Source organism: Babylonia areolata, chromosome 19, assembly GCF_041734735.1.
Source record: "Babylonia areolata isolate BAREFJ2019XMU chromosome 19, ASM4173473v1, whole genome shotgun sequence".
Lineage (NCBI taxonomy): Eukaryota > Metazoa > Mollusca > Gastropoda > Neogastropoda > Buccinidae > Babylonia > Babylonia areolata.
Genome location: NC_134894.1, coordinates 27,994,249 through 28,006,826, shown reverse-complemented (window position 1 = coordinate 28,006,826; position 12,578 = coordinate 27,994,249). Strand labels below are relative to the sequence as shown.

Genomic DNA, 12,578 nt, shown 5'->3' with positions numbered 1-12,578 from the left:
TCACTGTAAAAATGTGCTACCCATGAATAATGAGTGAATTTGTGATTTGTGCATCAAAGTGTCTGTGTCTGTCGTTTCTCACTTTCTGTGGCTAATTTTGAGATGTTTTTGCACTTGCTTTTCTTAGGTAACATTTGCGGCTTATAAACCACTGAGGATTATGTGTAAATAAATTCCTAATTTTTCAAAAATCTAGGGGATGCGGCTTATATAACAATGCACTCCATAGCCTGATTTTTAATAATAATAATAATAATAATGGTATTTATATAGCGCTAAATCTTGTGCAGAGACAAATCAAAGCGCTTTCGCACCAGTCATTCACACGCGTGCATAACTCTAAAACTGTAGAAACTGAAGACAAGGAAGAGGCAGGCAAGGGAGGCTATTTTGGGAAGAGGTGGGTTCTAAGGCCAGACTTGAAAGAGCTGAGTGTGGAGACTTGACGAAGCGAAAGAGGAAGTTTATTCCAATTGTAAGGTCCAGAGACAAAGAAAGAACAGCGGCCAACAGTTGAGTGTTTGAATCTGGGTATGCGTAAACAGAGTGGACCCGAAGCCGATCATAGTGAGTGAGATGGAGTGTAGAGGTGAAGGCAGCCGCAGAGATAGGAAGGGGCAGTTTTGTGAATACATCTATAACATAGAGTGCTGATCTTGTACTTTATTCGGTGTGAGACAGGGAGCCAGTGGAGATGTTGCAAAAGAGGAGTGATGTGCTCAGATCTTTTCTTTCTGAGGACGAGTCGAGTTTTGTATGCACTGAAGGGACTGAATGGATGAAGCAGGCAAACCAGGCAATAGAGAAATACAGTAGTCAAGGCGAGAGAGAATGAGAGAAACGACAAGTCTAGATGTTGCGTCAGTGGACAGTTTGAACCAGTTTAGAACAGTGTCGTTGATACCAAATGTAAAATGAAGACAGGGAAAGAAGGATTGAATGGTCTATCATGTCAAAGGCGGCCGACAAGTCAAGAAGAGTGAGAATGGAAATTTTTCCTGAATCGGACGCTATCAGTAGATTGTTCAGAATGTGGAGGAGAGTGGTTTTGGTGCTGTGGTCAGCATGATAGGCAGACTGAAATGGGTAAATGCGATTGTTGAAACAAAGGTGGTTGTTGAGCTGCTGTTTTTACAGCACTTAAGGTTCCCAGAGGTTCGTTGGTTCATTTATTCCAAGTCTTGTCACCCATGATGATGATTTTAGACTTGAGCATGAAATCACTCTGGATAATCAACTAACTTCCCTTAAGAATGTCGCTATGTTCACACCTATGTCTAATTTGTTTTGACGACAAGTAAACAGACTGACGAACTTTACTGCTGTGTTCATCCCACCAACTTCCAGAAACCAACAGCTTGAACACATCCAGTGCTATGTTGGTTGATTCTTTTCCTCCAATTCTTTTGAATATTTGTTATTCTAAAGCACTGGAATTATGTTTAACACTGTGTTTACTGTTAAAACAAGGGTTGTTTTTACTTTAATTTTTTTATAAAAGGGCTATTATTTCTTTTCCTGAGCTGTCATTGTATGCAACCATGAAGACATTTTTTAAAGTTGTACAACAATATCAGAGACACCAACATACCTGATGGATGAGTGTTCCGCTCAAAGTACTGATTGAGGACCTCAAGGGCTTGTGGTGTGAAGGATGTTCGTCGTTTCCGTTTCTTGGAGGGCTCACTGCCTATGAAGTCTGTCAGATTCTGAACCCCGTTTTTGTAGCGCTCTTCTGCCTCACTCATCCACCGTTCCAACACAGGCTTTATCTTCTGAGCACTCTTGGGGGTGATGTCTAGCTTCTCAAACCTAAAAAAACAAGAAATCAATGTGATCATAATCATTATTATCGATATATATCTAGTGCCTATCTTTGGTCAGAGATCATGCTCAAAGCACATTTTGAACACACATGGATTTTGATCAACAGACTGCCTGCCTGAATAGTGCTGACTGGCAACTACCTTCAGGCAATCATCATTCATTTCCTGTGTGATTCTGTCAGGCAACAGTCATTCATACACACTGAGAGAAAAGAAATTTATCTATCTGTGATACATTTGATCTGCTACAAGCATTTTTCAGATTCCGCAAGCAGCCTGTGCGCATTTATAATGTGAGACACAAAATGAAATTCTAAGACACAAAAAGCTAGTCAATAATAAAATGAACAATGAGACACAAAAAGCTTGTTAATGGTCAAATGAACTGCCTTGGTTTTGTTTACCCTATGTAATAACATAATCTTGCATCTCTTACTCAGGCCTTTCACCTCTTCTGAGGCAATGGATGTCAACAAGAGACATCCTTATTCCGCTATCCTGTGCCTTTAACCCTCCACATCACCACACTAAATATTCTATGTGCAAGAAAGATTACGTATGGTGCAAGATATGACGTTCCAACAACCTTTTGTTTGCAAAATGCAAATGATAAGAATTTGGACAATAACAGCAACAGCAATTACTCTGGATTCTTTGTGAAAATTTCCTTGGATGAATGATTGTAAGAAAGGATATAAGTTCCATGTTAAAGATTTTTCTTTGTCGTTTTAATTCCAGGTCATAACTGATCACTGTCTTGAATGCTTTTTCTTCAAAGTTGTTTTGTCTTATATTCACAAACCATAGAATATTCACTTATTTTAAAAAGCTTTTGTAAACATGCTTTTATCTTGGATCATTACTGATCAAGAAAAAAAATCTTCCTTTCAATAATGTTAAACCATCCATTCACGATGGGCAAAACCAGAATAACCCAGATCCTCATGGACACTGTACTGGCAGATCTTAACCATTCTGACACCTTCCTCCTACCATCCATTTGAAATGAGGGTAAGAGTACTACCAATAATAATGTAAATTTATATAGCACCTATTCTTTAAACAGGGCTCACATAAACGGGTTCACACACACAAACACATACACACACACACACACACTCACATGCACACACACATACAAGCATACACACCCACACACATACAAGCACTCACACACATGCCTCACCTATCCTCCCCCTGCCTTCCCCCAAATAAAAAAATACCCGCCCCCCTCTACCACACCCACCCACACACATAAACACACTCAAATGCCCACACCCACACCAGAACAAGCACACGCACACACCGTATCAAACAGAAGATACCAGACATGACAGACCTGCAGATTGCAGACTGGCTGTAGGCAGGGCCCTCTGTGGCACTCAGAGCCTGGCCCACTTGTGTCTGTGTCAGGCCCAGGGACAGCCGGCGGATCTTGAACTGCCGCGCAAACTCTTTGATTTCGTCCAAGTTGATGCCGTCCACTGTCGTGCTCTCTGTACAGTTACCCACTGTATCTGGCACAAAAAGTTCCCGTCAGTTGATAATTTAGCTGACCTGGAGTGTCATAAGCCTTTTTGGTTCATTATTGTTTTTTTATTTACAAATAAAAAAAGTAGTGGCTTATGACCTGAAAAAATATTGTACATATAGTATACTGTCTGGAAAAACAACAACAAACAAACCAAAAAATCCATAAGAAGCAGAAACCAACAGAGGTGTGGCCTTGTGGTAATGCACCTGAATTGGACATGGCTTCTTGAAGTCCCTTATACAGACCAAGATTTGTGTCCACCAGACCTTCAATGGTGGTCTGGCTGCAAGTCATTTGGATGAGACAAAAAACCAAGGTCCAAAGAACCCACGGCAATAGAAAAGTTGTGGTTGGCAAAATTCCAAAGAAAAATCCACTTCGATCATGAAACGAATACAATACTGACAGCCAAAAGTAAAAAAACACACCAAAGGATGGTGCTGCACTGTAGCAACACACTCTCCTCCTGGAGCCAGTTGCACTGCTCAGACAGAAGAGCCTTGTATGGTCATAACCCGCTATTAACTATGTGTAGTATGGAACTGACCAATGGTGTACTTCGGTCAACGTAGGCATTTAGTCACGTGTAACTGTCAAAAAGTTAGAACCAAGGATTGCAACTGGCACCAGGAGAGCAGACCAAATTTCACATAAAGTAATCTGTTGTGACAAAAAGTATTAAAGTACCTTATAATATAAAAACTGCAATTCACAATCACTTCGATGAACATTCACCATCCCTTCCCCTGGTTCTTTCTTGAGGCTATCTCTCACTTAGCAACAAAGACAACATTTTCTTCCTTCCACTGGTTCCTTCTTGAGACTATCACTCTATCAGTAACAGTGACAACACTGACTCTTTCTTTCAATTGTTCTTCCTTTAGGCTATCACTCATGTGACAACAACATTCACTCTATTCTTCTGGTTATTTCTTATACTATCATTCACTCAGCAACAGTTACAACATTCACTCTTCTTTCCCCTGGTTCTTTCTTGAGGTTATCACTCACTTGAAAACAACAACACTCACTCACTCTTCTTCTGGTTTTTTTGAGGCTATCAGTCACTCAGCAACAATGACAAAATTCATTCTGCATTCCCTGGGGTTTTTCCCCTGAGGCTATCACTCACTCAGCAACAGTGACAATATTTACTCTTTCTTCGCCTGGTTCTTTCTTGAGGCTGTCACTCACTCAGTAACAATGACAACATTGACTCTTTCTGTCAATTGTTCTTCCTTGAGGCTGTCACTCACTCAGTAACAGTGACAACATTTACTCTTTCTTTGAACTGTTCTTCCTTGGGGCTATCACTAACTCGGCAAAAGTGACAATATCTACTCTTCCTTCCCCTGGTTCTTTCTTGAGGCTATCACTCACTCAGTAACAATGACAACAATGACTCTTTCTTTCAATGGTTCTTTCTCGAGGCCATCACTCACTCAGTATCAGTGACAACATTGACTCTTTCTTTCAATTGTTCTTCCTTGAGGCTGTCACTCACTCAGTAACAATGACTTTCTTTCAATGGTTCTTTCTCGAGGCTATCACTCACTCAGTATCAGTGACAACATTGACTCTTTCTTTCAACTGTTCTTCCTTGAGGCTGTCACTCACTCAGCCACAGTGACAATATTTACTCTTCCTTCCCCTGGTTCTTTCTTGAGGCTGTCACTCACTCAGTAACAATGACAACACTGACTCCTTCTGTCAATTGTTCTTCCTTGAGGCTGTCACTCACTCAGTAACAACATTTACTCTTTCTTTCAACTGTTCTTCCTTGAGGCTATCACTAACTCGGCAACAGTGACAATATCTACTCTTCCTTCACTCACTCAGTAACAATGACAACAATGACTCTTTCTTTCAATGGTTCTTTCTCGAGGCTATCACTCACTCAGTAACAATGACAACAATGACTCTTTCTTTCAATGGTTCTTTCTCAAGGCTATCACTCACTCAGTATCAGTGACAACATTGACTCTTTCTTTCAATTGTTCTTCCTTGGGGCTGTCACTCACTCAGTAACAATGACAATGACTCTTTCTTTCAATGGTTCTTCCTTGAGGCTGTCACTCACTCAGTAACAATGACAACACTGACTCTTTCTTTCAATGGTTCTTCCTTGAGGCTGTCACTCACTCAGTAACAATGACAACACTGACTCTTTCTTTCAATGGTTCTTCCTTGAGGCTGTCACTCATTCAGTAACAATGACAACACTGACTCTTTCTTTCAATGGTTCTTCCTTGAGGCTATCACTCACTCGGCAACAGCTGGCTGACATTGGGTGGAAGTCCATTGACGGTGGGTGCTGGGGTACATGTCAGTTTGGTGTGTGCTGCTGCTGCCGAACTGAGTGTGGACTGTAACACTGCACTGTGGCTGTGACTTGAGGAGGATGATGAAGATTTGTTAGCTGTGTTCACTTGGGACAGGGACATCTGACCCAGCATCTGAAAGACATGTCACCTGATTTCTTCAAATACTGTGAGTGAGCCATCAAAACAGTTAACAGGCAAGCAAGAAATCAAAAGAGTTCAGATGCGATGAGTTTCTGAAATTTAACATTAAAAATAGTGAGTAAAAGACATTATTCTTTCAAATATAATGTTTAACAGAGCACACTTCAAAGACAAATCAGATTTCTAAAATAATACATCAGCAAAAAAAAAAAAAAAAAAAGAAATACATAAAAAAAGTATATGTGACTCCAGATCTCTGATTGTTTTCATGCAAGAGTTGATGCATTTCATACACAAAAACATACCAGAAAGATGACAAGAAAATGATATAAGATATATGGCTCAAAGGTCCTGTTTCATTTCAAGCAAATCCTTCCTGCTCCATACCATCTACCAGTACAAATCAGAGCACACAAACATCTGCCAACTCCTTACTCTCATGCAACCGTAACATCAGCACAGAAAGAAATTCAAGAATGGTTCAGCTGCGCTATGTCTTGCACTGAGAAAAAAAGGATTTTTTTCTTTCAATTAATTTAAACATAATTAATGTGATCCACTGGTGCATACTGCTGCAGATCAGATTCTTGTCTTGTGCAAAATACTACTTCGCCCAGGCAGAGAAATTGAAAGTGACTGCAGCTAGCAGCATCCCTTACATATGCAGCATCCTCTTTCCTGGCAGACATATTCCATACCTGCAGCCTGTGCACCAAGCAGCTACATTTTTTGTACTTCCTGTCATTCAGCTGTTCATGCTTTGTCGCATATCATCATGTCTTATAACTCTGAGACAGATAATTCGCTCAGTGCTCACCTGTGGACTGACAGCGAGCAACTGGCCCTGACTGGTGGCAGTCAGCAGTGGGGGGAGAGCTGCCGCCAGCTGACTGGCTAGAGAGGTAGCTGCTGCAGAGGATGTGTTCTGGCTGCTGCTGTTGCTACTGGAGTTGCTGCTGCTGTCTCGGCTGTTCAGACTGTTGGCTGCTGGAAAAAGTATTGGAATATTTTGTTGTTGTTGCTGATAATATCTACTTTTACTTTTCATTCACATCAGCTAATATATACCCACTTTTTCAAACACAAACAGTAAAGAACATGCCTGATACAAAGGACCTTGAACCTTAAAATCACACTGCGGTTCTCGGTTGTTCAGACTGTTGGCTGCTGACAAAGGTATCAGAGCATCTTTTTTATTCATCATGTTTACCTTCCCTATCATTCTCATCAGCTGATACATGCCCACTTCTCAACCACTTACAGTAAAGAACAAGCCTGACATAAAAGGCCCCAAACCTTAGAAGTACACTGCCCAGTAATATGGCCGACAATCACTCTGCACAATGCCTATGCACTTGATTTTGATTTGAAATCCTGAAAATGTCAGGCAGATCTCACACTTTAATACTTCGAATGTTGTAATATTAAAAATGGTAACCCCCTTCCCTAATCCTCCTCACCCCACCTCCCCTGTAGCTCCTAAACATGTAATAATGAATAAATGTAAATCTATGTCTGGGATTCCATAAAATACAAACACAAAATAATAAAATATTCTTGCACAGAATGAAACTAAACTTTAACAACAACCAAAGAAACCTTAAGTTAAATATCCCACAGCCTATGTAATAAAAAAGAAAAGAAAAAAGAAAAAGAAAAGAAGGTAGAAGTTTGGTGGGCCTTCCTATGCCCAGCCCTAGTCACAGTGGTTATGAGTTTACTGTCCCTATGGCCATACTGTCCTAGTCACAGTGGATATGAATTTACCATTCTATGGTCATAAAAGGCTATGAGACCTTAAACTCTTAAACTAAACAAAACCAAAATCTGGTTGGGCAAATGTAACAAGAAGTCCAAACTGACACATCAGTGCTGGCTGAGAACTGACCTAAGTTGAGTGGCTGCGCCAAAGCCTGCAGACTGGCCAGGTTGGTGGCGATGATCTGCCCATTAGAGGTGCTCAGCAGCTGAATCTGCTGGTTCCCTCCCGCCCCCAATGACACAGGGATACTGATGAACTGCTGGGTACCATTACCTGTTGAATATCAACATGTTCACACCCTAACAGACTGGATTGGAACAAAAAAAAGTTATGTCACAGACTCACTTTGTTAATAAACATGTGAGCAAGAAAATGTTTTATCAACGATCTGTTCATTTGACTCATAAAAATATATATAAATTTAAAGAATTTAAATAAAAAACGTGAAATGAAATCACAGCAAAGAAAAGAATAGATGGGTAAATGTTATTAACAATGGTAATGTTTCTGTGTAACGGCACTCATTTTAAAATTTCGCTATACTTTCACATGTTAGCAGTAATAAAATTGTACTGATTTTGACTCTTGGGTGTCTTGTCACAATGAATTACTAGTTCACGCAAATCATTTATCAAAACAAAATTAGCACTTTAAATAATTAAGTTAAAAATTACAAAAACAAAAAGACCAAAATGGAAGTCCTGAGATCAACCATCAAAGCAAAATATTCTGTCAGTTCATGCATCAAGACAATTTTGTGCACATGAATAAAGAGAGAAAGAGAGAGGGAGGAGGGATGGGGGAAGGGAGAAATGGAGACAAAGTGACAATCACAATCGGCAGTGAGCAGAATGGAGCTCCACAACTGCTATCTCCTGAACACGAACAGCTCTAAAAAACAGTTCAAGTGATTTTACCATTTCCAGACCTGTCTAACACTAAGATTACCTTTAGTAATTTTCAATCCCACAACTGCCAATTTTCAGTAGTTTGGGGACTTCTATCAGTAATGCTTAAGTCCCGCTACATTTTTTCAATCGTGATCAACAAATACCTATTCTTAAGTACGTGTATCTCAGCATAGCTATATATGCGTGCGCATATGCATGCACTCACACAAACACACATACATATTGCATAAAACAGAGAGAAAGGAAAGGAGAGAATTCATAATTTAATTGCAAGGCCATCAACCTATAAGCAAGAGGTCAAGAACAAAAAATCAACTTGAGTGCCTCAAGTCATTTGTCAGCGGCTGTGAATGGAATATTGCATTTTACCATGTCATTTCATGATTTGCTTTCTTTCCAAAAAAAAGTTTTTGACTGCCTGTGCTGGCTTCTATAAAGTCCCTGCATTGATGTGTTTCTTTGTCTCCATGTGTCATAGGCAGTCATCAATTGATCAAGTCCACTGAGTGCAACACTAAAATCACACCAGCATGCTGTACAGTGTACAAACTCCAGGCCTTTCCTGCTCAATCTGAAAGCGTAGCATCGGTGGTGGTAGAATACTTGCCTGCCACGCGGGTGACCCGGGTTTGTTTCCCGGTCGATGCATTTCTTTTCTCAAGGCCTGACTAAGCGCGTTGGGTTACGCTGCTGGTCAGGCATTTGCTTGGCAGATGTGGTGTAGCGTATATGGATTTGTCCGAACGCAGTGACGCCTCCTTGAGCTACTGAAACTGAAACTGAGAACAGGATACGTCTCCGAATACTTTGCTAGGAGGTTTTGTCCAGCCTTCTTGAAAGATAAAATTTCTCTGCTTTCTTTGTCATTATCTTCACAATAAACCTCATAGATGATCTTCGCTTTTTTAGACTCCATCTCAAGTGCCAGAAGCGAAGGATTTTGTAACTATGGTAAAACCCAGTGCAATCATGCTGAAGCTGGATCACACAAGACAATTGTTTGAAAACATTACTTCCCATCACATGAAAACCATATTTCTAAACCCATGACCATATCCCTGTATTTTTTTATTTAACAAAATGAATGATGAATCCACATTTAGAATGGAGGATTCTCATGAACTTTGAATACAGATATAAGTTTATGAAAGAGTGACTGTTAAAGTACTGTTATTTTTATCTGAAAGTGTGTTTGTGCGCATGCACTAGAGTGCTAATGTTCTTTGTGTGTGTGTGTGTGTGTGTGTGTGTGTGTGTGCATTTCAATTTGTAAGTGTGTCTATGTGTGAATGCATTAAAGTAAGAATGTATGTGTTGTGTGTGTGTGTGTGTGTGTGTGTGTGTGTGTGTGTGTGTGTGTGTGTGTGTGTATGTATATGTGCGTGTGTGTGTGTGTGTGTGTGTGTGTGTGTGTGTATGTGTGTGTGTGCATGCTCTATAAACGTGTGTGTGTGTGCATGTGTATAAGAATGACTGAGCATGCTGACGTGTGTGTGCGAAACTTGTGCGCATCTTCAGAAGTCATACCAGTGGAGACAGGAATGAGGATCTGCTGCACAGGAACAGAGGGACTACTTGAGTTGGCTCCTGCTGCCGCTGCTGCCACCTGTTGGTTGAGGAAGAAGGGGGAGGCCACTTGGGGCTGGCCCAGCAGCTGGGTCTGACTGGTCAAGTTAGGCAGGACGCCTGGCAACAGTTTGTACAGAACTGTGTCAACACTGAGGGCTTGTCATTTTATCTTGTCTGTGAAATGTGAGATTTTCCTTTTTGCTATAAAACAATATGTACTGAGTGTGTCACTAAAATATACATTGTGGAAGCATGAGGTGTTTTTTTCTTGTCCATGAAATGTTGATCTTGAAACACATATACTAAGCATGTTATCAATTCATATTGTGTCAGCATGAGGTGTTTTTCTTTCTTGCCTATGAAAAGTAGGATTTTTTCTATGAAACATATATACTTGGCGAATCATCTATCATAACACGATATAAGTAAACAAAAGGAGTTTTCTTTATTGGTGAAATGAAGATTTTCTTTTAAAAAGTATGAAGCACAGCATATACTAAGCATGACATTTATCTACATTGTGCAAGCATGAGGTGTTTTTTCCTTGTCCATTAAATGTGAGATTTTTTTTAAAACTATGAAACACATGTACTCAGTTTGTTATTTGTTTACTTCTTCTTCTTCTTCTTCTGTGGGCTGCAACTCCCATGTTCACTCATATATACACAAGTGGGCTTTTATGTGTTTGACATTTTTTTACCCCGCCATGTAGGCAGCCATACTCCATTTTCAGGGATATTATTTGTTTGCATTCCTTAAGAAAAAAAAAAAGGAAGCGATTAACTCTCAGTGCTGAAGCATTTATGTCAGAAAAAGAGAAAAAAGAAAAGAACTAGAAAAAAAGATCACTGCATCTGCATAAGAATGTTGTGAACATCTTGAACCATGTCCAGCCCTCAAAAACATTAAAAGCACAAACTGGATGATTCAGAGCTTCAAATTAGTTGCAATTCCTTATTTAAGCACTGGATCTGATCCACACTTGGATAAAAACCAAAACACTTTAAAGGGTCAGTGAGCCTGGTTTGAGCCTGATCAGTTAGGAAATGTGGATTTGCAGAGTGGTGGAGTGCAGACATTCACAAAGACAGACATACAAAGTGATTCCAATAACCACCCCTCTAATTCATTCTCTAACCACTACAGATATCTAATTTGTATAATATTTTTTTGCCACTACAGATTTCTTTGTGTGAAATTTGGGCTGGGAGAGTGCATCACTTCAATGCAATGCCTCCTTTTTTTCTGTCAGCAAGTGTACTCCTTGCCTTGCTCTATAATCTAAGCCTTCCCTAACTACCTACACCTACCGTTAATATCAGACTTGGTATCAACAGCCGAGGGTGTGGTGGCAGTGTCGGCTACGGAGGGAACTGACATGAAGAGCTGGTCAGCCAGTCCCAGAGCGCCAGCCCCGGCAATGGAGCCATGGGGCAGAGAGACTGACGGCATGGTAAACACAGAGGACACTGGGGCCAGTGGGGACTGGGTGGTGGTGGCTGATAGCATAACATCCTGCAATGGAAACAAACACAGTGGTGCCCAGTGAACATTGTCATGACTCGCTGTGTGGTTATGGCTGGTAACATAACCAACTGCAATCCATCAGTGCCACATAAACACTTTCACGATACATGTGTCCTGCAATCAAGCACAGGAAGTGTATATCACATATTCTGACCTACAATCAAGAACAGAAAAAGCCATGTAAACACTTTCATGACACACATAATATCCTGCTATCTAGCACAGAAAATGCAGCCAAAATACTTTCATCGTAATTCTGATCTGGTACAAAAAGAACACACAGCAAACAAAAAGGAACCTTGTGACAGTCTCCATTCTGGTTTAGAAAAGCAAAAAAAAAAAAAAAAAGGAAAAGTAAACTCACAGACTGACACAACAATTTATATAGATCTTTTCTTTTCTTTTTTTTTTTTGTTTTTGTTTTGTTTTTTGTTTCCTTTGTTGCCTCATCATCTGCACCATTACTCCCACACCACTCCTTCTGAGTCCCCTGTGCACAGCCACACCTGACTTCATCTGTTGTGTGTCCCAGTCAAAGCACTAACAGTCCAAAGGGAACCATCAATGTAAGGCTGTCAGAAAGCCACACACCAGGAGACCATGCACTGCTATCATTCTGATCTCCTTACTGTTCACATTCCAAAAGACAGCAATGTTCTTCGGTTGCATTCTCAAAATTCTCTCTGTCAAGTCCTTTGGTCAAACTCAAAGATATTTCACATTCCAGTGGAATTCCTTGCCATGTGAATTTAGACACTCCCAGTCCATTTCCACCTTCAAAACCAACCTCAAGACATCTATGTTTTGAACTGCCTTTTACTGATCTCCTGATGCATGCAATAGTGTGGATTGTGTTCTTGTTTCTGTTTTCTGTGGGTGTTGTTGAGGTGTTGTATGGAAGGGAGGGAGGAAGAATGGGACTGATTTGGGGGTTTTGTGCTTGTAGTTAGCTTTTTGCTTGTTTGAGCATTGTGATGTACATGA

General features: G+C 40.3%; 1 protein-coding gene across 3 annotated transcripts in view; it reads right to left on the bottom strand.

The window, feature by feature from the left end:
* LOC143293584 (uncharacterized) overlaps nt 1-12,578 on the bottom strand; it is a 40,092-nt gene that overhangs the window by 9,803 nt on the left and 17,711 nt on the right. Inside the window, exons 3-9 of one of the 3 annotated variants that reach the window (XM_076604641.1) lie at nt 11,378-11,582; nt 10,026-10,184; nt 7,714-7,860; nt 6,643-6,812; nt 5,627-5,816; nt 3,166-3,343; nt 1,592-1,812 (exon numbers count right to left, since the gene is read on the bottom strand). In XM_076604641.1, coding sequence (XP_076460756.1) covers nt 1,592-1,812; nt 3,166-3,343; nt 5,627-5,816; nt 6,643-6,812; nt 7,714-7,860; nt 10,026-10,184; nt 11,378-11,582 — 1,270 coding nt within the window. The remainder of the gene's footprint in view (nt 1-1,591; nt 1,813-3,165; nt 3,344-5,626; nt 5,817-6,642; nt 6,813-7,713; nt 7,861-10,025; nt 10,185-11,377; nt 11,583-12,578) is intronic. The other 2 variants (XM_076604643.1, XM_076604642.1) reach the window with 2 other exon arrangements.